The 25,986-nt window shown below is 42.3% G+C and overlaps 1 protein-coding gene across 1 annotated transcript in view; it reads left to right on the top strand.

Moving 5' to 3' along the window:
- Positions 1–9,820: 9,820 nt before the first annotated feature.
- KIAA1217 (KIAA1217 ortholog) overlaps positions 9,821–25,986 on the top strand; it is a 345,692-nt gene continuing 329,526 nt past the window's right edge. Inside the window, exons 1-2 of the mRNA XM_048951727.1 lie at positions 9,821–9,933; positions 25,598–25,695. Of these exons, the coding sequence (XP_048807684.1) occupies positions 25,632–25,695 (64 nt within the window). The 5' untranslated portion in view covers positions 9,821–9,933; positions 25,598–25,631. The remainder of the gene's footprint in view (positions 9,934–25,597; positions 25,696–25,986) is intronic.

The following is a 25,986-nucleotide window of genomic DNA, read 5'->3' as shown; positions in this document are numbered from 1 at the left end:
CAGAAACAGGGATGAGAACATTCAGGCAGGATTCCATGCTGTGATGTAGCCCTTGGAGTAAAGAAATAGCCTTCCTGACCCCATTGCCTTCCTGTTGATCCAGGGTTGTGCCAGGGCTCCAGTTTCCACCAAAATCTGTGATGATGGCATTGGAAATCTGAAGGTATTCTGTTGAAATTACCACTTAAAGTACCAGAACTTTTATACCTGTGGTTTCTATTCTACGGTGACACAGATCAATCTCATTTCAGAATAGTTAATGTTGGAAAAGACCACAAAGACCAGCTAATTCAACTGTCAACCTCCACCACCTCCCTGGGCAGCCTGTCCCAGTGCCTTACCACTTTTTCTGAGGAGGAATTTTTTCTAATATTCAACCTGGACCTCTCTTGGTGCATTGTGAGGCTGTTCCCTCTCATCCTATCACTAGTTACCTTAACAACCACTGTCTGCATTTTAAGAGTTCCTTCTGAGAAAGTCTTGCTTAACCACGATGTGAGTGATGACCTGTACACCCAAACGTGTAATGAAAGCATACCTTGATGGTGGTTCTCCTCAGGCTAAGTACCTGAGAAGCAGCAGGGCTCAAGCAGATCATTTTCTTTGCTAACAACATCACCTGCTGTTGTCTTGTGTTTTTTTTCTTCCTACCAATATTCTTCTGGGAAAAGAATACGTGACAGTATCCAAGTTACTTAGCAGGTTCCAAAGTTCTGAAAAATGTGACATCTGCAGAGTTTTTAGTAGTCTCATGAGACTGTTTGACTGAATTTGCAATGCATGGCATTACAGTAGCTATCACTCTGTGTCTAGAGAGGATTTTAAAAAGCTATGGGATGCTATAGACAAGAGTAAGGTGAGTGCAATCAAAGCAGCAGAGTACTGAACTGAATTTTATCCTTTGCAAGCCACTCTGTAAGCCAACAGAACATAAACAAGTAGACAAATAGCAATGTCTCTCTCCCCTTTGTATTAAGCTATGTAGTACCTCTTAGAAGGCCCTGCAGCAGAGGATGATTGATGCATATAACGCACATTTCATCCTGCACCCGGAGGACATGAGCAATTGCTGTGCCTTTGCTCTTCATTTTACACAGCATGCCTAGTCTTTACTTCATGCTTTTCAAATTGCTGAATGTAATCAAAATAGTAATACCAAACTAAAGCAGATAATTCAGAAAAACATTTCATATATTCTTCCATTTTGTTTTGTTTTGTTTTTTAATTTGGCCTCAATTACTTTGTTTTCTAATTTGGGCAGCCACCACATTGGCATTTAGAAACAGACTGTGCGTGTAAAATTAGCCTCTGCAATGAGTATAGAGAAGACAACACCATGTTCTTAAGTCTGAGAAGAGTGCTTGAATAGATGGTATCATTTAAAAAAAGTCTCTTGTCTATAATGAAATATTAATTCAATATTTTGCATTAGCTGTTCTTATTTCCTTATGCGCTGCTTTCTTTCTTACAGTTCTGCTATATTCTAATAACTGTACAAACCTAGGAAGGAAGACATGCTCCTAAAAACTTCTTGCTAATGGAGCAGTGAAATTACAACATAGTCAATACCACCAAGTTACAGCACCTTCCTGCTTACTAAAGCTGTTTGTTTTTTTTTTCTTTTCCCCAAATGGTTTTATTTTCCTCTTGGATTTTCCATCTCAGCATGCTCTCCTGCAGAAATAAACAAATGAACACAATGCTTTGGTGTGGCCCAATCCCAGCTCTGCATTAGTTGCCTCTGGGAAGTCTGCACACTATGTCAGCGCTCGGGTGTGTCACTGTGATTTCAGTGGAGTTGAGATCCTTACAGGATATCTGCCCAGGCCACTTATTATTTATATCACTATATGGCAAAACAAATAAGGTGAGGCTTAAAACACAGAAAAAGGTAGTAGCAGGTTGTGTGTCAGCAGAGTTTGCGATGAGAAACCTAGTAACCCCTAACATTGTAAAGAGCATGGCACCTACGCAGTGCTTCCATGGAACCTTGTGTGGACTCCAGGCCATCCCCGATGACAGAAGATTTTCCTCTCTTGGCAAAATGATCTGGTTTGACTGGTAATGTGGGAGCTGTAGCAAGGTAGCTGGGCTCCTGATGGTGATACAGGTGGTGGTGGTGATGGTGGTAGTGGGAAATGTTTCTTTCAGCCACTGCATGCTGCTGCAGCCTTCAGTTGAGACCAGTTAGCCACGCAGTATGTTTTAGAGTGGAAAACATGGCATTGATTGCATATCTGTGACCAGTTTGTTGTCTGCCTTCTGATTTCATATGGTGTGTTGCTGGGCAGGGCTTGTAACCACACAGTCCTGCAGTTTTCCAGGCGTGATTAAATGGTGCATTTACTGATTTCTGTGAATGAGAAAAGCGTACCTATGTAAACTGTAGACTGCTACAAAGTGCAAGTTAGCTATTAGAGGGCAAGTTCTGCTATGCTGTGCCACTCCTTCAGCTCCTCATGTGATCGCTGTTCAGGAGACATAATGGATCAGAACCTTCTGAGCCACATAGCCTATGGTTACAGTTTGTTATGAATGTGATCTACAGTTTTTAGCTTGAATTATATCATCACTGTCACCATTCAGAAAGCAGCATGTCAACATGTCTTTGTGCATGGATTATGCAGAAACATAGTTTCTATGTACTTCATTTCCTACAGTAATCACACGTGTGATCTTAATACCAAGTTTTCTTTAGTCTTTTGGAACTAACAATCCCTATAAACCCAGTGGCTAAGCAATATTGTCAGTATTCATAGACTATCTTGAAAAGCTTAACAGTAGTTCATCACTAAGTATGAAGTCCATACCGTTAGCCAGTTTGTACAGGAGTTTGTTTCAGAGCTTCCAAGTTTTGATTTCACAGTGGCTCGGCATCTTAAGATACTCACTGCACAGAACATTAACTCAGCTACTCTAAATATAAACTTTAGTATTCTATAAATCCGTTAAGAAATGTATAATCCTATGCCTGCTGTGTCTGTCATAGGCTTCTTTAGTCAAAATGTACAGCAGCAGTTTTAGCATCTTATCACAGGATCTTCTACTTTGTTGAAGACTGAGCAACCATACCAGCTGAGACCAGAGTCCCACCTCACTCCACATACTGTCTCAAACCGGTGGAAATCACTATGGGGAAAGTAAGTACAAGTGAATATTTACCTTATTTCTGACAGTCATGTATTTAGAGACTTCTGTGCTAAATATTGCATCTGTAGCACTTTATTCAATAGCACTTTCTGGATCTTGGTCGTAGGCGTCCTTCTAAGTGATCTTTGAAAGCATTTGTGTTCCAGGCTGAGTCAGACATCATCTCATTGAGCACTTCAATTTTTTTATTTTATTTTATTTTTGAATTTGGATAGTTTAAACTGTGATCTTAAATTGTGAGTGAAAATAAATAATATTTTCTTATTGACCATCTCCACAGTATTCAGGATTTTAATACCAGATATTCTCACAGATGCCTCTTTCCATGAATTGAGAGTTCTGGTCTTCTTAGTTTCTTTTTGCAAGGACACTTTATCAGCATTCAAAAGTTGTTCTACTAGAGGCTTAACTTTTGATGGAATTTTCTCTGTAGGATTGCTATCACTGCCAGGGTTCTAAAAGGCTTGAAAATGTGTAAAGGACTATCCACAGCTTTAGTCAGCACCACTAAAATTAAGCCATTGAAAATAAGAGTTAAATGATTATGGTTTCCCAATATAAGTTACTGGTTAAAAAACATAGGTAAAGGATATGGCTCTTCTTTTTTTTCCATGAGGAAATTTGGCAGCATAAATGTGTATTAATATGTCAGATAATTTTGGAACATTTCTTTATCCTTAATGTAAAAATGAGGAGAGGATAAGCTTCCCTCTTCTCACTGCTCTTCATGACCTTAAGCATTTAGCTGTCCTTTTGTCTTTAGTAACAGGCACAGAAATGACAAACATAGACAACAAACACATGTACACACACACACTCATTTCATTCGGGCATCTTGCCTTCACTGCAGAATGCTTCCTGGTCCACTACTGCTGCAAACCCAATGGCTGGCATTTCTTCAGGAAGATCTACTGAGCCTGTGGGCCAAGTGAAGAGAAAGGTACACCGACTGTCCCCCTCCTCTCTCTCTTCCCTTGAAAAGTGATGAACAGAAGCTTTCAGTGCCCCACAAAAACAAGTTCAGCTGACTGTCCAATGTATTCCTCTTATCATTCTTTTCCTCACTATTGCACACTACAGACTTCTACTGTTCAGCAACAGGATGTCTGATATAGCTGGGAGCAGAACTGAGGTCATTCTGTTTGTGGTCCTGTTGGTGCTGGTGTGGTGCTGTTTATTTGCACTTTATATAAATGCTGTGAGTTCTGGCATTTTAATATAATTTCAGTGCTCATAGTTCAGTACAGAGTTCAAACCTAAAACCTCTTCTATTATGTGAACTTTTATTTTCTAATATGTTCTTCAATACATTTTATTCAAAACTGTGATTTCAAGGTCATTATTGTAGCATCAGAAAGCCAGTCTTCAGCAGTGCATAGAAAACATGAAACCAAGTTAAAGTGTAAAATAAGTGAAACTGTATTGCTATGAAGGGTAGAAAATGGCCATGCTATACTTTGGTGCCAAAATGAGTAGAAGAATAAATCACAGAATCATAGAATGGTGTTGGTTGGAAGGGACCTCAAAGATCATCTTGTTTGAACACCCCCTCCATTGGCAGGGTTGCCATTCACTAAATGAGGCACCAGCTCACAGGCTGCCCAGGGCCACATCCAATATGGCCTTTGAACACCTTCAGAGACTGGGCATCCAAATCAGGTCTCTTTCAGCTCAAAAGCAAGGAGATATTTGAGATGGGGGAAGGCAAGAAGGAGTTTTCAGTTCTTTGAGGGATCCAGAATAGCTGTTTAGAGTTGAAATATTTAAGATACTTCTCCAGAAAAAAAAATGCAAATTTGGGATTAGATAGGAGATACAGGACTTTACTGCTGACAAGCAAGCCAGGGGCACTGATGGTGGTGGTGGTACTTGATGGAGCAGGAGACAGTCCCCTGATCACCAGCCTGGACACTGCTGTGTGCCCAAGCTGATGAGCAGGGGACACATTTCAGATACCCAACTCTGAGTTCCCGCAGTAGACTTGACCCTGCACTTCCCACCAGCTCACAGGGAATTTAGAGCAGCCCCATGGCTCAGGAGAAGCCATCAAAGAACTAAAGGCAGTTTGGATCCTGCCTGTCTTCTCCCTGGTGCAGATGCTCAAGTGGTTGATTTTCACTGAAATTCTTTTTTTTTTTTTTGAGACTTTTCCCTTGCTTCAACACCTCATTGAAATTAGACGAGTGTTCTGCCACATACTATTATGAAATCCTGTGATACACTTTGATAGACATAAATGCTTGGTGTATGTTTTAAAATTTTTCTTCTTTAAAGCTTTTTTTTTTTTTCCACTGCTTATAGTTTCAAGGAGAGCTGTGTGCTGCAGGCAGGTGAGTGCTGGTGAGAAAGTTTCTTGCAGTATTCCTTTCCCCTTAAATGCAGAAACTTCTGAAGGACATTTTTTTTCTGCAGAGCTCCCTGCTCGGAGATCAGAATTAAATCCAGGAAATAAATAAATAAAGCCTAAAGATCATCCCCACCAGAAAGAAATGAAAACAAAGGCATGCTATAGCCATGGAAAATGCAAAAGACTGAAATTATTCCTCACTGCTGTGGATGCCAGGTCGTGCTGCAAAGGGACGGATTTGGCTCCGAACCCGAACTGCCAGCTCGCAGCCTCCTGGGGCCTGGGGCTGTTGCAGTGGTTCAGTGTTGCAGCAAACCACTCCTTCTGGGAACTGCGCCTTCCTCCGCTGAGTAACTCTGCAGCAGTGCAATACTATATTTAATCAATTCAGGTATCTTAAAATACTTCCGTGCCCAGCAGGAAGGTTACTGCACAGACCCAGAGATCGAGCAAATGTTTGCTCGGTGCCCATTCAGAAAGCTGACATTCCTTTATGACAACAGAAGGCAGGGAGCAGAAAGAAGAAAAGAGAATGAACATCTTGCATCAGGCTCTTCCATTTTGGAAGGTGAAAAAATAGTGGGGAGCATTTTTTTCCCCCCTTTTTTATGTTTTTTTTTCTTCATGCTCCTCATCTCTATTTCAATTTTGGCAAACAGCAGTCTTAGACATAGCAGTAACTTTAAGTGACCTCATGTTTGTATCAGAAAGACAATAGAGCAATAAAATCAGTGAATGCAGAAGTTTTATGGGTATCACATCAACAACAATTTCCTTCATTTCTCATGGTGCAATTGAGAATGAGAACTTTCCTATAAATGAGATGTGTCTTGCATCGCTAAGTACATCCTTACAAGAATCCCATCACAATACTTATATTTTAAAAATGTAGATCTTCAACTTACAGTGAAGCACCTCCAGCTGGCTCAACAATTTGCTTTCTGTTTGTGAGTAGATGCTCTTGTGGCTGGGCTGCTGGGGTCCTGGGGCCTCTGGGGTCCTGGGCAGCTGGGTCTGGTGGGGGCAGCACTGCATACGGCAGTGGGATTGGAAGATTGGAACTAGGTGGGCTTGAATGTCCCTTCCACTCTAACCACTCCGTGATTCTATTACACTAGTAGCTTGATATTAGTGACGTTAAAAAGTCATAGCTAATAGCTAACAAAGTTTTGAAATACAACACCTTACATAGGATGATATTGGAAAGGAATTCCTTTTGATAATCGCACTGAATGGGGAAGATGTTGCTTTTAGCATCCTGATAACACCGAAGTAGCAGGGTGAGTGGTGAGTGGAGACAGGACAAGGGGAAATGGCCGGAAACTGGAGCATAGGAAGTTCCGCACAAACATGCGCAAGAACTTCTTTACGGTGAGGGTGACGGAGCACTGGAACAGGCTGCCCAGGGAGGTGGTGGAGTCTCCTTCTCTGGAGATGTTCAAGACCTGCCTGGATGCCTACCTGTGCGACCTGGTGTAGGGAACCTGCTTTGGCAGGGGGGTTGGACTCGATGATCTCTGGAGGTCCCTTCCAACCCCCACAATTCTGTGATTCTGTATCCCAAACAGGAGGACCTCTGCAGCAGCATCTAAAACACTCTCAAATACAAAAGTGGTGGGTTTTTTTTTGAGTATTTATAATAATACTGTCAATATAATATTTATGACCATTAAAAAAGTTTCTTATAAGGTAACCTCGCTTCACAGTAATCACCATCATTAGCTGTATGAAAGCACACTGCTGAGGAGCTCGTGGCCCAAGATCCATGCAAGCAGTGGCAATGAACAAATGCTTGGCACTACTACAAGTGAAAAATTAAAAGCTGGAAAACTGTCGTTAACGTTATGACTGTGAACTGAGTTGCCATTATTGTAGCTGCTATGTTTTACTCAAAGGCATGCAGGACATAGAGGAATATACTTTTATTTCTGGTGCATGAAGTCAAATGTCACTCACAAATTCCTCCCACAAATATCTTCAGTGGAGGGGCAATAATTTGCACTAATCCTTGGGAAACCTAATCGGAGTTCATTAATTCTGCTATTTAGCAAGTTGCGGGCAGCTTCAGCGTGAAAGAGCAGAACTCCTTTGGAATAACCTCACTATGGTTTGGCTTCAAGACACAAAATGGTATTGACCAACTTTTGCTGCTAATGGTTAGCAGAAGAATGAAGCCTAATTGAATTAAGGCACCAAAACAACAAACACTCCTACCGAAAACATGGTTTGTACATTGAATTTTCAGGACTGTGCTCAGTGCGTCATTTAAGGCAACGCTTGCCATCACTGCAATTACAGCCTGGGCTGCTGAATCAGCCCTGCATCCCATGCTGTTATAGACCTTCTGCATGGTTTGGGGCAGGTTATTTCCCCTGCCATCTCTTGCCTGTCTTATATGTTTAGGTCACTAAATCTCCAGGACAGAATTTCTCACACAATGTGTCTGGTGGGTGAAAGCCCAACTGAATTCTGGCTCAGCTGTAGCCCCCATGCATTGCTATAGTACAGATGATAATGCTCCCTCTTAGCACAGGCATGGATGCGGCAGAACCAAAGGCTCGGTAATAGGATCTCCCTCTAAAGCATCTGCTCTAAAATCTCAGAGATGGGCAAGCTGCCAATTTGTAATTTATTAAGATTAGCAAGTATGAAGTTTGGAAGAATATTTATTAATGATGTTCTATTGCAGATCTAGGTCATATTTAAGTGGGATTATGCAACTCTATAGACACTGGGTTAGTGAGTTTTCGTGGGGTTTTTTTTGGTGATGGCAGGATTGTGGTTATTTTTTTGTTGTTGTTTGTTTGTTTTGTTTTTCTTTTGTCTTTTTCCCTGGAAATCTGTGCAGACAAAGCTGTGTGCTTCAGGATAGAAAGGTCAAGTTCAGCCCATCCACTTTCCAGCCATAAGTGGCAGCTGCTTGGGAACGTGAAGCCTAGGAAAGCAGAAGCAGAAACTGCATCTCTAGCTAATTCCATTTTAAACATCACCTTTAAAATGAAACTCAAACCAAGGCAAGTTTGTGCCTTTCCAGGCAGGGTTTGTAAGTCTCGACCTTTCTCAGTGTTGCCTCTAAAATTTCTCAGATAAGCAAAATTGACAAAGATGGCAGCAGTTGGAAGAAGCACCGCGTGCTCAGGAAGCTCCTGGCAGCGTGGCTGTGCTGCGCAGCATTGAGAGTTACGTTTGTAACTGGAAAAAACTGAGATGAATTTACTGCATTCCGTTCATACATATTATTTTTCTGTACTGAGACCCCCCATTATTTTTAACGCAGATGGAGCTGCATAAAGTTTGTAACTATCATCTCTTATCCTCAGTTTCTAGAGGGGCTGCACAGTTCACTGCATCCCAGCTGAGCTTATTTCAGGGCTATCCGTGCATTCAGATTCTGGCTTAAGGTGTCTTCCCACCTCTATTTAGAACACAAAGCCTGGTTTGTCCGAGAAAACGTGACAGTCCCACGGAAGAAAGCAGCCCCTTCCTGGCCGCCGGATGTACCCTAAGGGAAACCACCCGAGCCAGCAAACACCGGGCTGCCTCACCGCGCGGGGAGGAAGGCTGGGGGTGCCGGAGCACGGCTGGCGCCCGGTTAACGCAGCTCCCAGCTCTGCAGCAGCCGCGCTCCGCCCTAGGTGTCGGGGCAGCCCGCGCGCGTAGGGCCGTTCGTAGAGCTCTGAGTCACGCGAACCAAGCGCCCCGCTGATGCGGCTATTAGGATGCCTGATAAATATTTATAGCCCCTCACCGGGGAGCTGATTGACAGCACGGGGGCAATCTTTACCGGCAGCAGCAGGCAGCCGCCTCGGGGAGGGGTTTGGTACCCGAGGGGTCTCCACGCTGAGGACTGCGCACAGCCCAGGGGCTGCCCCAAATTTCCCTGCGGGACAAGCAGCCCCGGCCCAGCTCCCTCCGCGGGGCGGGGAGGGCGCTGACGCAGTGACTGCAGTCCCGGGGAGAGCTGTGGAGCCGGGCTGCTTGCAGGTGAACTGAAAGTCGTCGGGGGGAAGGGGAAGAGAGGGAGGAGGAAGAGGAGGAAGCGGCGCGCAGCCCGCCCTGCGCGTTGCAGCTGGCGACCGAGGGCTCCGCGCAGCTCCGCGCAGCCTCCGCCTCTCTGCGGCCGCCGCTCCGCTCCCTCCGCCCCGCTGCAGCGCGGCGCCGAACGCGCCCCAAAGTTTGCTCCCCCTGGGGAGGGGTGACCTTGGGGCAGGTGGTACGCAGCGGGGCGGGCGCTGAGGGGCCGAACCCCCGGGGCGGTGCCGAACCCCCGGCGGCACCGCCGCTTCCCGAGAGCGGCCCCCGAACTCGTTGAGCTTAGAGCTGCACCCCGAGAGAGGAGCCGCGAGTTGGCATCGGAGGTCGGTGCCGGCGGTTTCGCAGCGCTGCGTCCCTCGGCCGGTCCGGTTGCTTCTCGCATCCCTGCGTGTCTTCTGCCTGTGAGTAAACTTATCACTGTGTCCAACTTTCGAGTTACGTGATTGTAAGCGTGGAGTACAGCAAAAATGGCTCTTCCTCCAATAATGCTGATGATGAGGAAGGCTGTGTTGCGTGCATTGACTGCGGCTGGAAGATGTTCGTATTGTGCTCTTTGGAGGAGCAGGGGGAAAATCATTTAGGACTGTGCAGTGTGAGTTGGAAGTGTTCCTTTGAGCCCTACAGACAGAAATCTTATCTTCTCGAGTTAAGGGCTCTCCGTCCCAACGTGGTGCCCAGCATGCAGGTACTGTGTGAGCAAGGCTGGAGGATGCTCAGAGTGCTCTATGTGTGTGAGCGCTGGGATACGATCTGCTGACAGCTGAGGGCTGACTCTCTGCTACTTCTGGGGTCAAAGCAAAACTACTGTGAACTTTAAGAATAGCACAATTTGACTTGTCTCTGCTTGGCAAAGTTCACTGCTGCATGCAGTACGGGTGGGTACAGTGACGTAAGGCTCTCAGAATATTTAAGCATTGTGATTAATGTTTTATTCTCATGCTGTCATTTAAGAATTGGTGTTTGTTATTAGTTGTTTTTTTTTGTTGTTGTGTTTTTTTTTTTTTTTTTTTTTTTTTTTTTTGTTGGACTTTCTGTGTCTCGGTAGTTTCAGAACAGTTGCTTGAAGCTCTGCAGATGAGCACTGTGTGCTGCCTGGGGGAGTCAGTGGCGGATGGCTCTCATGGCTTGTGCTCAGAGGGTCTGAGTGGATGGAGCTGCTGCTTGTTGTTAGGAAAGCTTGGTTGGACTTTTAGGTGAAATACTGTGTAATGGCAGGCATTAAGGCGTAAACACGGAGAGCTTTAGTAAGCTGATTTCTGTAAATCAGGGGTGCAAATCAATGCACTACTTATTTATTTTTCTTCTGACCTTGTGAACTGTGAGGATGCAGTGTGCGAAAGTCTGTATCATCTGCCTCTAAGAATTAAATTTTTATATGTTGACCAAGCTAGAAAATCTCTGACTAAATATAACAACTTTTTTTTCCTCCCCTCATCTCTGGGCTTACCGAGAAATATAATCTAATCTCGCATTCCTAAAGTAGGCTTTGATGGCAGCCGAACTAATGCGCGCAGGGAGCCCCGTGCACATAGCTAGTCCTGCTGTATTCACCCTGTGCAGGGTGCAGTGCTTGCAGTGCACAGCTCCTGCAGCCAGAAACTCTGACCCTATATTGCGTGGACTCAGGACTCTGATTGATGTGCTTAGGCCCAGAGACTTTTACATCAAGTCACAGTTCAGGTTTGTGGGTTTTACGAAGCCTTTATCCACAGATCATTGCAAAGTTGCAGGAGGTGGATTGGTACTGAGCATTTTTTTTTTTTTTTGTGCTGCTGTGCCTAGAACTATCAGCTTTTTTTTTTTCCTTTTTTTTTTTCTTTTTTCTTTTTTTTTTTTCTCTGCCTCTTGTTCTGCAGATAAATTATTCTAAAACTATTTTGACAATTTACTATAGCTTAGATGGGCTATGTTTTCTGAAGCATTCAACATACAACAATAAAACTGCCATTGGAGAAAACTACCAGATTTAGTTACTTTTTTTTTCCAGAATGTCTTCCCCTCCCCACCCCAGAAAGCATTGCTTTTGTATTCAGTCATCTTTTTCTTTTCCTGACAACAGATAGATGGCAAGTTAGCAATTCAGAACATCTATTTACTTTTGCTATTTGAAATAGCAATTTCCTGTTTATTGCTTTGGGATAAATTACAGTACTGTTATGCCATACATGTAGCTTTTGGTATAAGTGATGGAAGAGATGGAAAAAGTTAGCTTGTCTTTTCTCTGTCTTTTTCTCTCTTTCTCTTTGTTTTTCTTTTCTTTTCTTTCTTTCTTTTTTTTTCTTTTTTTCCCCTTGATTCCTAAGAAACCACTGCTCTGGTATGGCAGAATTGTTTCTCAAGAGAATACATTCATTTCTCTTCATTGAAGATTAAAGCTTGGCAGTTCTCAAGTGCAGACTCTTGTGTAATAGCTTCTGTCGGGGCGGTGGCTTTGTTGGGGCTAGGATGACGTCCAGGCTGCTGTTGGTAACGGTTTGGATTTTGTAAGGTTGCCCTTAATTGAACAGCTCTCTTGTGTTTGACATTTGCCATGACCTCTTGCTGTAAGGCAAAGAAGACAGTTAATGATTTTGAAGTTCATCTTTCACTCAGTGGAAAATGAGGATGCTTGGTTCTCAGTCTTGTTCTAACTCCTAGCCAGTGTGGAATTTTCATATACATACACATATGTAGGATATTCTATTGCCTCCCTATGGCAATTGATACTTTTACATATGTATGGAAAAATTTAAACATGTACTGACAGCCCAAGTATTTTCAGATTGTTTTATAGATACAATAGTCTATGAAATCTGCAAGTCTTGTCTTTAAATTGCTGTCTTGATTAATCAGTGTTTGCAGGTAGCAATTAAAAGTTATTATAAGCAGTGAAGAAAACAATGAAGAGAAAGCAGACTAGGGGTGGCAAACATGGGAATGGACAGCATAGGGAGGCTGGAAACAGAGGACACAAAACAAGGTAAAGGGAGAGGAAACAGAAGAAATAACTGGGAAAATGGGATGGAAGTAATGCTAGCAGGCAGGGAAGAATCATAGAATCAGAGTGGCCTGGGTTGGAAAGGACCACAATGATCATCTAGTTCCAACACCTGTGCTATGTGCAGGGTCACCAACCACCAGACCAGGCTGCCCAGAGCCACGTCCAGCCCAGCCTTGAATGCCTCCAGGGATGGGGCATCCACAACCTCCTTGGGCAACCTGTTCCAGTGCATCACCACCCAGAATGAAGTTAATGAGGACTTTCTGTCTGGCTTGGCTCATCACAACAAATTGTGCTGGTCATGTGGTTGATATTATCATAGTGGTGGGCAGAAACTCAGGCCTGTAGAGAAGACCCAGTTTAATTATCTTAGTTCATTTCCAATTGATACATTTCATGCTCTGCTCAGTCACGGTCTCTTTTGCTAGAAAAGCCCATGTAGCTGCTTTGCCATGGTACCTCTACGTATTTGCTCCCTGGTAATTACTGAAATTGCTGACTTGAGCTTTCAAAGAGCTGTTGGTGGTAATTGCTTTCCTTCCCAAACATTCAAATTGCTGAGTTGGTGGTGAGGGCCTTCCCAGCCCACTATAGGCATGTGGGCCTTTATGCCTCTTTCAAAACATCATTTTCCAGCAAACATCACCAATTTTTTTATTTATTTATTTTTTTGCAGCTATTTGAAAGAAACAAATAGCTTTTTCTTGAATGTGTTATACTGTGGTGCAAAGGAGCATTTTTGTGTTGTACCAGATGTCTAAACCCTACAGACTGAAAAGGATGTCTTCATGAGTCATCTGATGGAGAATCGCACAGATGCTTGACGTTAAGATGTATGAAATTTACATACATAGTTTATATAAGCAAAAGCACTCCCATTTTTTTTCTTAGCAGCTGAATAATAGTTTTTTTCACCTAGTGTAAGCTGGAATTAGCTATATTCTTGAATGTTTTGCCTTAAAATTCATTAAATAATGGAATAGTTTTCCAAATAGTTTTCCAAGCCAGCATGAAATGAATTAACTCCAAAATTTATATAAAGATTCAAGGAAAATACAGAGATTTTTGTTGCTGCCACTCAGGCAAACTGCCAGATCTCTGTATAATAATATTATTTGTGCCAGAACTGTGGGTAATGCCAGGAAAAGAATCAGATTCTGTGGAATGGACAAAATGGAATGGGGCAGAGCAGTGTAAAGGTTTGCTTGCTGGTAAAGGCTTGCTTTTTTGAATGGGTTATTCAAATGATCAGTTATGGCTTTTACCTCCTTTTACTTTCCATTGAATACATCTAGGGAAATGCTTCACTGACCCATTGGAGTATATAGGAATTGCATTGGAATATGTAGGAATTGCTGGATACACTTTGTGCAATTTAATGGTAGGTCTATAAAATCTTTTGACTTCTGAGTAATTTTTTTTCATATTTGTTACTATGTAATTCTGATCTTTTGTATCTCTTTTTTCCTCCTGTGGTATTCTTAATCTTTTTTACTTTAGGCCTCAAAGTACCCTATCCTTACAATGCATTTATTTATTTCTTTATTTTGCATTTTTTACTTTAAGGGGGTAGTCAATTAGGAGGTGTTTACATTAATTAGCAGATGCAGGTTAGCCTGTTTCTTTTTCATATCCCTTCTTTCAGCTGGGAGAAGCAAGACATTGTTTCCCTGTAGAAGTGATGAGTTTGGCTGAGGGAGTAGTTGATGTGGGCAGGGATCCTGGGGTCCTTGTGGCCCACCCAGCTCCAGCAGGACACCCAGAGCAGGGTGCTCCAGCCTGTGTCCAGGCAGCTTCTGCAGATCTCCAAGGAGACTCCATACCCTTTGGGCAGCCTGTGCTCCTGCTCAGTGAGGATTACAAAAAATGTGTGTTTCTTTTCTGGTGGATTTCTGGAGCAGTCCTTGCAAGCTTTGTGACAGTGGATGGGCACTGATGGGAGACCCAACTATACAGAATGCACCTCTGTGCTGTTCAAACTCCCCAAAGTTGGCATTTCACTCCTCAGCTTGCCTATGTGTTGCTTACATTTCATTCAGTTTTCTTGTGATCTGTATCCCCAAAGGGATATTCCTCCCCCCGCAAGGAGGATTCTTGTGCTCATGATCGTTTATTTTTGCAAGGGCTGAGCAGGAGCCCTATATACTCCAATGGGTCAGTGAAGCATTTCCCTAGATGTATTCAACGGAAAGTAAAAGGAGGCAAAAGCCATAACTGATCATTTTAATAACCCATTCAAAAAAGCAAGAGACATTAGCAGTGCCAGGTTGTGTGGTGAGGAGTGTGAGGTGCCTGAGGCTCTCCTCTCTGCAAGAGTGAAAAAGAGCAGCAATAAAGAGCTGAAGCAAGCATGTTTGGGGGCCAGGAGCTTGCTTGTACAACCCTTCTTTTTTTCTTTTTTTTTTTCCTTCCTTTTAGGGACTTGATGCGACAAATAACAGAAGTACTGCTCTCCTACTGTATGTTCACACTACTGGCTATGGGATACCTTAGCTCTGGAAGAATGCAACTTAGCCTTGTCTGATCTAGGAGTTTTGGATAACTTACATCCTAACATATAGAGAATCATTACAGTTAGAAAAGACCAGTGGGATCATATAGTCCAATCATCAGCCCATCACCATCTCGCCCACTAAATCACACATGCTACTACTCCTCCTTTTCTCTGCAGATGTGATATTAGGACCATAGCTCATGCCTGCGTGTGCTCCCTCTCTGTCCTCATCTCTGATATGCAGTTGGAACAGTTGAAGTCGCGAGTCTTGGAGAAGATCTTCAGGGAAACAAAAAAAAAATAATATGCATTTTCTTATTCATTTGCAATATGTGATGTGTTCTTAGAAGGTCAAAAAAAACTTTGCAGGTTGTGAAATTAATTACTGCGTAACCAACATTGCTGCCCAATTCTGTACTAACTTTGAAATTTACCAAAGCTTTATTGCATAAATGAGAAGTATTGCTGCATAACTCAAGTATAATGTACAGCATAATAGGAAACATTGCATATAATTAGACATCTGCTAATTGTTTCAGAATTTAATTGTGTATAGCTTTTTGTCCTCAGATGATTATTTTAAGTGAAATGCATCAGTATTATCTTTTTTTCTCATCACTGACATACTATTCACTGATTTAAGAACTTTTTCTTGCAGTAGTACCTAAAATAATACAAATAGTAATCCTGTGGAAGTAGAAAATTCTATGAGTGTGGTGGAGTCAGCATTGGGTCACTGCTGGGTATTGGGATGGCAACAGGCAAAACTGCAGGGTCCTCTTGGGGCCATGTGAAACAGACCACATGCTGGCAAGAGAGTTGGGAGGGGATATTGCTTTGGTAACAACAAATCCTACCTTGGACTGAGCTCTGTCTGGCAAAAGCCTGGATTCTGATAGTAGGAAATAGTTTCTGTCCTTTATTGCTATGAGTATATGTGGAGTTTGCTTGGAAATGTTTGCTGGAAAAACTTGTGGAATTATCCATCTTCACTTTGAAATCCACGAGGATGGATTAGATGTGTTTGTTACTTAGACACGGAGTTAGCACACTTAGACATAATTAGCACTCCGGCTGGATATTTATTATGTATCTGGTGAGGAAGTGCTTTCTGCTGTCATTTTTATTCTAATAAACAATGCTTTAATATGGGTAATCCTCTTTTAACATTAATTGAACACAGAGCTAATGCTCACATGTCTTCAGTTTGGAAACTGATGGGACAGCTGTTGTACACCTCTGCAGTATCAGCAAAGCAAAACTGGAGGGAAGTGTGAAGGACTCACACATTATGAGTGTGAATGTATGGTGTTTGTGCTTTGTCCAGTCACATTTCCAGTTTCATACATGCTGATATAGTCATTATAGAGGCTTTAATTGGCGCAGAGCTTGCCAGCCTGCGCTTGCCAGCTCTGCTGAAATCCTGGCCAAACTTCTCAAGAGTGCAGTAATCTGCAGTTGGCTGAGAGCAGCGGATATAAATAGATGATATGGTGCTGAATTACAATTGATTATTGAAATTCAACTAGTATGTAATAGATAGCCATAAAAAGGAAACATTGTTTTCCTAATATGGGGCTTGAAATGAATGCGGTCCTTTTTTTAATTTAGCGAAGTTAATGTTTATCACAAAGTCATAAAATCTAGCCTATATTTTTGTGATTCTCTGCAAACAAAAATCTTTTTCTGTTCTTAATAAGAAAAGAGTTTTGGTTTGTCATCTGGGTGGCTTCCAGTAGGAACAATTCATTATTTTATTTCAGGCCAGGCAAAAGCTGTATGAAGACAAAGTGCATTTTATACATAAATTGCTTTTCAAGCATTTTTCTTCAGAAACCATAGAGGAAAACAGCAGTATTCAGCAGATGCTCTTCTCAAAATTATTTACCTTATCTCTTCTCAATAATAAAGAATATTTTGGATTTAATTGGAACATGGAAGAAAAACCTAACAAAATTAGTAAAATACAAAGTGTTATCTATGGAATCAGTTTTCATTAATCTGTGCTTAACTTCATAATATTGTTTTCTAGAAGCTGAAATAATATGGAGATCCAATTGAGTGGGAAAGATTTGTTGGTTTCTTCAATCTGTATGGCTGGGGTGTACATTAGTGTTAGATCTTGCCTTTGCTGTTTGCCACCTAATGGAAGGTTTTGCATTTTGCTTCAAGGAGAAGAGAGCCAGGCCCTAAGCTGGGCATTCCACTGAGGTGCTGGGGAAGTCCCCTTTGGGAACAACTGAGCCAAAATGCCAATTCCTGGGGCAGGAGAACAGAGTGAGGAAATGCTGCGTGTGGGGCTGTGCCTGACATGCTGTCTCTGTGGCATTTAGAATCTGCAGCACTGCCAAGTAATGGGTGTGTGAGAAGTCCAAAGTCTGTCGCTTGCAAAGTGTTATGTGAGGCAGACGCTGGGAGCTGGCACTGAGGCTTTGTCTCGCTTCATGCTGTGTGCCTGGAAAAGCCAACATTGATTTGTTGAGTCACTTCTGCTCCTTTGGAGTGTGGAACCTGATTACAGGCGGTTCAGGTCGTCTTAGGTCAAAGACAAGCAGGTTATTGGAAGCCCTTTCAGTCATTAAGTCAACTTGCATCTTGCTGCACTTAGACCAGCAGTCCTTCTGATGTAGGTGCTGTGGAGCTGTGGTGTGGGGAATTACTACTCATCAGTTCCCAGCAAGCACTGGCTTGTTGGCAGCACAGAATATGATGAAGGTATCTGCTATTATATCACAGGAGCAGGAAAGCACAGAGCCATTGCTTTTCTTAGTTTGATAGCAATGGACTGGTGAGTGTCTGCCACTGAGTTTTCATTTGGCTTCTGACTGTGCAGTCTGCATGCTCATCTGCCTTACTGTGGATTTTTTCACTGCTGCCCTTTTCAGTAGTGCATTAATGATGAATGCATCAGCAGTCAGCATGCTAATAAGCAGCGTTATCTATCCTCAAGCAGGTAGATGATATAGCTACTGAAAAGCCAGGGGTTGCACACTGCTCCTAGTTCAGCTCTGAGGGATGGAGCTCAGTGAAGGAAAATGCTGGGGTGAAAACTTGGGCTGCATCAAAAGCAGGATGGCCAGCAGGGTGAGGGAGGTGATCCTGCCTCTCTGAGGCCTCACCTGCAGGGCTGCATCCAGATGTGGAGTCCTCAGTACAGGAGACATGTGGACCTGCTGGAGTCTGCCCAGAGGAGGGCCACAAAAATGATCCCAGGGATGGAACACCTTCCCCGTGAGGACAGGCTGAGAGAGCTGAGGCTGTGCAGCCTGGAGAAGAAAAGGCTCCAGGGAGAGCTAATAATGGCCTTTCAGTACCTACAGGGAGACAGGAGACAGACTCTTTAGCAGGGTCTGTTGTGATAGGACAAGGGGAAACTGTTTCAAACAAAAAGAGGGGAGATTTAAACTGGATATAAGGAAAAAGTCTTTTACAGTGAGAGTGACATAGGTTGCCCAGAGAGGTGGTGGATGCCCCATCCCTGGAGACGCTCGTGGTCAGGCTGGCTGGGGCTCTGAGCACCTGGTTGAACTGTCCCTGGTGTCCCTGTTCATGAAGGGGAGTCAGACAAGATGACCTTTGAGGGTCCTTTCCAACTCAAATAGTTCTATGATTCCATTACATGAGTTAAGGTGTGAGATTCTTCCTTTTGATGCTTGTTTTAATGTTAACCAAGCACAACCTGCAATGGAATTGTTTGTCTGGAACTGTACTGCTTCAGGAACCCAAGGCAGTTTGTTAGCTTCTGATATGATTGAAATTGCAGTATGACATCTGAAAGTTTACAAATGATGCAGTGAACATGTTAATTCTTAACATTATTATTATTATTATTAATTCTTAATAATTGTTTTAACTTTAATTTGAAAAGCGTGTTCTCTAAATACAAGAAATACTTCCTCTGTGATTATCTGGAAAAAAAAATCTCTGTCCCTTTCTTGGTTAGTTGTAGGTATAGATTTACAGTGAGGTCAATTTTTTATTATTATTATGAACTAATTTCAAGGCACTGTTTATGCTTAAGAAAAAAAGTTGCTGGGTTCCTATAACTCGCTGTACTTCTGTAATTTCATAAAGCTTGTAAGAAGTTCTTTCATGGGATTCTCTTTATGGTGTCTGGCACAGCACTGGGTCTCTGGATTGCTCAATAAAGCCCGGATCTCTGAATGCTTTATATCATTCACAGTGAATCAGACCATTCACTCGCATCTAGCGCAGTGATGAATTGCTTTAAATTTCCTTGCCTAGGAAGAAGCAAATCGCACTCCCGTTTGCGGGAGGAAGAGGCAGAAGGAAAAGAAGGAGATGTGCGGCCCAGGTTGGGGGGCAGCACCCATTGCCCCCGCTGGAGCCCGGGATGGATGCGTAGGGTCTCCGCCTGCGGCCACGGGAGGGAGCTCTCCTCCGCGCTGGGCTCTGGCTGTGCTCAAGAGGACGGGATCTGCGCTCTGCAGAATGGCTGTGGCTGTGCTCCCTTCTCTGCAGCTCCTTGTTTCTCGGGGCGCTGCGATCAATGCTGTTCTATGCATCCGAGGGGCTGAAAGGTTACGCGAGGCATTGTGTGCCGGGCAGAACAAGAGGCTCTTTTCACGCGGCGCATCGCTGCGGTTGCCGGCAAATTTTAATGAATGAGGAAATGTTACTTTTTCTTCCCAGCTTTATTTTTGTGGTTGACATTTCAAAATTTCTGGACAAACATCTGTAAAGGGCACTGAGGAAGCAGAAAATTAAGATGCGAAGATATGAAGTAGAGTGATGTAAATACTTCAAACACTGCTCTCGTTGATCCTTTCCCTTCCTTAGCAGATTGTGCCAGACAATCCAGAATGAAAATAAGTTTTCACACAGTGTTCTCCACACTCCAAATAAATGGGGTTTTGTTTTGTTTTTCTCTCTTCTGCGAGAGGAGCTCAGTAAAGGTCCTCCTTTGTCCTGAAGAATGCTAAAGAGCAACAGAGACTGTTTAGAATCAATCATAGAACTGAGTTGGAAGGGACCTTTAAAAGTCATCTTGTCCAACTCCCCTGCAATGAACAGGGACACCAACAGTAGAACAGGTGCTCAGAGCTGCACCCAGCCTGACCTTGATGTCTCTGAGGATGGGTCTTCCACCACCTCTGGGCGACCTGTGCCAGTGCCTCATCACCCTTATTGCAAAATGTTTCTTCCTTATATCCAATCTTAATCTCCCCTCTTCTAAGTTTGAAACTATTTCCCCTTGTCCTACCACCCTCCTGATAGGAGAGGTGTTCCATCCCTGGGGTCACTGCTGTAGCTCTCCTCTGCACATGTTCCAACAGGTCCATGTCTGTCCTGTCCTAAGGAGGATGGACTCCACGTCTGGACACAATACTCCAGGATATGGTTGGCTTTCTGGGCTTCAAGGGCACATTGCTGCCTTATGTCCAGTTAAACCACATAAACCACACAAATTTATAATATCTTCATAGCTTATCCAATTGTAGAAATTTAATTTATTTTACATATTTTGAAACTTATTTTAATTTTATGTAGTTTAATGTGTTGTAGCTCCAAGAATCCCCTTCTTGGACCTGCCTCTTGTATGCCCCAGCACACTTCTGCATAATTTAGCCCTTGTGCAAGTTCTTGTGCTTCAAGGAAGAAATCCCATCTTAATGCTGGGAGGAGAAGGTTGGGACGTAGTGGGAGGGGGGCTTATAATCCTTAGAATGCAAAAATAACAATTTCTACTGTTCTGTTGCAGTTTCTTAATATACTGAAAAACCAGCACAAGAATATTTTAGTTTCTCAATTTTCATACTTGAAATGAAATGTCTATTCCCTATCCATATTGTTGTTGATCACCTCAAGAAGCTGTATGGCCTGAGCACTTCTGAGGTTATAAGAATCTACCAAAGGACTCTTGTGTATCCAAAGTAACTTAACAAGTATTTGAAAGAGAAAAAGATTCCGAAGTTAAAGATGAGTATCTTAGAGGGAAATCACATATGCAGTAATAGAAAATGTATACTACGGATTGAAAACTCAGCAATGTATGTTTTCTAAATGAATAATTTAATTTAAAAAATGACAGTGGAGATTCAGAATAATGATTTAACTCAGTCTTACTAATGGTGAGACTTACCATCTTTGTAGTTTTTAACTCCAGCACAAGGAGCCCTGTAATATGAGAATGTTACTTGTTTAAGAAATGCCTTCCTCTAATGGAGAAGTCTTCAAAATGCAAAACATGTATTTGGAGAATATACTGATGTGAAGGGAACAGGTTGATATTTTAAGAAACAGTAGTCTTTCAAATCAAAATCCGTTTTCTCTACATAAAGGGGTGGTTTATGTCATTTTAATGCTTGGTGTTTGTGATGATCAGTCTTCCTCACATAAAAGGGTGTGCGAACAGCGTCAACTAATAACACACATCTGTGATCATCACTTTTAGTTTTACTTTATACCTAATGAGAGTTATCACTTAGCCAGTCTGAAATTAAATTAAATCTATGAACTAATTAAAAAATAAATTAAAAAGTCCTGGAAGAACTGCAGACTGAAGATAAGGCCGGGAGTGCAGCATTCTGTTGTGATATAACACATGGGAAAGCTGAGCCCCTTTGATAAATTCAAACCCTTGAATCTTCACTTGGCATTGTGTTCCTTGAAAGTTCGTGAGGAATGTGTGACACATTTTTGCACAAGTGTTTCACCAGAGCTTCCAAACCAAGCACAGGCAGTCTGAGCTTCTGGAAGTGTTTGGCTGTGTTGTGGCATTGGTGGTTGGTTGCTGCTGGTGGTGGTGATGGTGCTGTATGTATGTTCTTGGTGGTGATTTTGTTGTTGTTATTCAGGACCCCTTATTTAAAATGCCACTCTGTAAAAAGATCTTCATATCTGAACAATAAATGCTGCTGACTGACCTCATAATCCCTCACTCTAATATTTCATTATGATATTCCTTTCTTATGTGTAATTTCACAAAGTGCTGTCTTGGCAAAGAAGGGAGTCTGTGAGAGTTTGTAAACAGAATCTGTGTGCGTGCTTGTCTGTATGTATATGCATGGAGCTAGATGGATGTGTATGGATTTGTGTTACAAAATGCAATCATGTTGACCCTTTATCTACAGATTTCTTTTGAACTAGCAGCATTACTCCTCTAGAGACCATAGCAGTCAAACGAAGGACGATGTTTTGAGGGGGCAGAAACCTTTTTTAGGAACTAGGTTAACCATAGTGAAGCTCTAAAAGAATTAAACCAATTATTCAACCTACGTCAATTTCTTCATATAGCCTCCCTTGAGAGCTTGCTGCCTGCAGTGCCTTCCAGCCCAAAGTTATCTGTTCCTTCCTCACTGTGGGTGGCGTGGGATCTTGTGGGGTCACCTGGGAGTAAGTCAAGGTCCCCAGAGTCACCTTGCAGAAGGTTGCTTCCCACCACGTGAGGCTAACTAACTACAAATCCCGCTGCAGGGCAACAGATAGCTCACCTCATGCAATGTGCAATGTCACTGCTTTAAGGTTGAAACCAAGTTCATGTTTATTTCTTTCAGTGCTTCATATTTAAAAATGAAGAGTGATTATCTGTAGTGGCGCACTAAATAAATTGCTTTTTTTCCTCTTCGGAAATGCTTTTCCCCTGGCGTATGCAGTGGCAATAGCAGTGAAAAACAGTCGCTATGCTTGTGTTCAGAGAATGTGCTCTCTCTTGTGGCCCTGCTCTTTCAGTGAACTTTTATCTTGCTAAAATGAATATTTTACGATTAAGAACACTTGGTCACATCTGGTACTTCTCGAAAATGGTTGCATTTCCAAGAATAGCATGCAAACATGAAACCAGAATCACAAGCAGATGTTTGCTAATATGGCCATAGATAACCTTTCAGCTTCACGCTTAATTTTCATGAATAACCATCTGTAAAGAATGCAGATTAATGGAGAGCAGAGATGATCTCTGTCAGTGTCAATATGTTAACTTTTACTGTATTGCTGATATGGCAGTCGTTACTATAAAATAGCATTTCCTCACTGTATAAAATTGTCAGCTGCTGTTTTCAGAAGAGCGATGCTTCCTTGTTTTTCACTTTGTCATACTATTTTAGGGTTGTAAAAAAGCGTTTTTAGCGTACAAGGTGGCTACTTGTGTCAACAAAACTGCTAATTGTGGCTTGATTCCTTAGCAAACTTTTTTTCCTTCCTCCCAGCTATCAACAGAGTCAAGATGTGGAACAGAGTGAACCTCTGGCTCTTTCTCCTGGTTAGCTTTCATGTAGCTCCTGTGACAGAGCTGGTGTAAATGGGCTATTGTTCACTTGACTCCTGGCTTTGAACAACCATATTTAAACTTTTTTTAAAAATGCAAAATTTCAGCATCTATCTATATCCAGGTCATTGTATTTTGCTTCTCTTTTTGTACTATTCCTCTGACTTATATTTGGTTTTGGGTAGCTCAGCTTACAGGTTTTGCAAATAGTTCACTGAAATATCTGCCCATGGCCAACGGGCTGGGAGACAAAGGCCTGGGCTGTGCTGTGTGCCGCACATTGCCTTACTGTTGTGTCCTTATGGTGGAACCTTAAACACTGACAAAATGCCATAATAGGGAAGACATGACATGGGGTGATGTTGGAAGCATCCCTTAAAACCTGTGGTTTTTGGTTGCTCCGAGTGTGAGGTGCCCACCATCTGCTCTCTTTTGCAGTACCCACCAGACCCAGGTGTTAGCGTGGTTCTTGGCAGTAGTTTGAGACTTCAGAATGGGTGTGAATTTGAGAAATAAGTGGTAACAGAGATGAGTTTGGAGGATGATGTGCATTAGCAAATGTGCTTGCCCAGGAGAGGAGCCTTGCAGAGGAGAGGTGCAAAGTGCTGATGTAGTCAGTTCAGAAACTTCCAGATAGCATGTCACTTGGTGAGAATATTGATGTTCTTCTGAAACAGAAACGCACATGAACAGAAAATCTGTATCCCAACATACACATTTGTAGACAATATGAAAGAACTGTTTGGAAAAATAGCACATCAGTAAGAATTCTTTGGAGCCTTTCTCTCATTGTAGTTGAAATACCTTCAAAGAGAAGCTAACAATTAAAATACATTCAGAAGAAAAGTAGCCTTGTAGGCATTAGGAAAGGGGTGGGTAGAAGCTTCATGTTAATAAAATATCCCAGCTAGAGTATTATTTTGCATTTCATGTTCTTTAGTTGGCTCCCTTGGTAACTTACAAATGGATAATAAAATTTACAATTATAGCTGATTAGATATTATGAGTTCTCAACAAAGTATGTTTATGTTCTGTATGCAATTATTGCAGAGTTGCTGGGCACAATTCTGGTTGAATCTGAGCTATCTTTTGCATTCAAGCAATTTAATCTCTTCTGTTTTGTATGAGGAGAACATACTTCATTCTTCAAACTACAGCAATCATCAGATAAAGAATTTTTTAAAATCAGTTTGTCACTTACGTAGAAAGCTAATCTAATTTCATGAAATAATAACTATGCAAAAGATTTTGATTGTGTCAAGTGTGATTCTGTAGGCTGTATTCAAGTTTCAATAAGCAACGTTCTCAGTTTGGAAGCAATAATTTCAGCCACCCCCTCTGGCTGCTGTTCCTACTGGTTTGCTGACCTGTGCACCTTCATGTGTGTCAGCCACGTGAATCCCAGGCATGGTTCCGTGGGTTCTCTGGGCTCTTGTGTGGTTTGGTGTGGCTGTCAGGCAATGCACTGCTGCACTGTATTGCAACGAAACAGAAACTAACAGGTTCTGGTGTTCTGCATCTTGCTTTCTCTTTGGATAGCTCTCACTAATGCAGCCAGTTATTTTTGTATATGGCAAACTCAGCATTCATTGTCACCTACTGTTAAGCAGTGTTCTCAAGAATATATATATTTTTGTTTTAAAGTTTTGGAAGAAAATGTGCTGTAATTATCAACCTGCCAAACTTTGAATATGCACTATTGGCCTTAAGTTTAGGAAATGTGACTTTAACCGCGGTCAGGTGTGAGTTAAAGGAATAATTTCATGTTTATAAATCAGATTTTGTTAGACTTGGAACCTTGGTAAGGCTTATTTTTTCCAGGCATAATCCCTGTGAACTTAAATTGCATTAATTGCAGAGCTAATGATTAAACTCATACATTCCAGTTTGTTGGGATTGTTCCTTTTGTCCTTCTTTCTTTTTTATGTAAAGGTCTTATTTAAAATCTTGAAACTTGGAGATAGATGTTGGTAAAATAAAGCTAAAAGATGCTAATATGAATGCCTGGAGTTCGCTTTGGGCAAATGTCAATTCAGCACTGTGGCCAAACACTGAAAGGCAGCTGCTGTTGTAAAAGTCTGATCATCTGTTTGCTGACACCTGTTGTGGGGTGTCACTACTGGGTTAAAAATATTTGATTTTGTGACTATTGCAATATTTTTGGTGTGTATAGCTGCTAAACTGCTCGTACTGCCAGCTTTAATTGCATTTTAACAAACAATTTTTTTGGTTAGTCAACCTTGATGATTGTTGTGTGCAGCGTTTAAAGCTGCAGCAATGCTGCAGCTGCCAGGAAGGATGTAACTGCTGCTTTTGAAAAGGGCTTTGTCACATGGACTCTAAAATCCTTTTTTCCTGTTGTAGGTTTCCCAAAGGCACGGTGCTGCAATGCCCCGGAATGCCTCATGGCAGAGGTCCCCGGCCGCCTCGCTGGAGCGTGGCACTGCCCTGTAGGGAGCTGGGTAAGTGTGACAGCTGTCTGCAACGTGGGCAGCATTGTCTTACACATCTCATGTGGTCAGATGGGCCTTCCTGGTAGCTGGGACAGACTTGGTAATGTGGACTGCTTTGTCAGCCCCTTCTTGCTGTGCTCTCTTGGCTTAGTGTACTTTGGAAGAGTATCTGCTGGGTGGAGATGCACATGCACTTTCTTTTATTTCTTGTGTCCTTAAGAGAGATTCCTCCAGAGAGGTGGCTGTGTGGGGATTGAATGGGGAGGATATTGTGACTGAATTGGCAGGAGATGGATATGG

This window comes from Lagopus muta, chromosome 7, assembly GCF_023343835.1.
Source record: "Lagopus muta isolate bLagMut1 chromosome 7, bLagMut1 primary, whole genome shotgun sequence".
Lineage (NCBI taxonomy): Eukaryota > Metazoa > Chordata > Aves > Galliformes > Phasianidae > Lagopus > Lagopus muta.
Note: the sequence above shows the minus strand (reverse complement) of the source record. Positions and strands in the feature narration are given on the sequence as shown.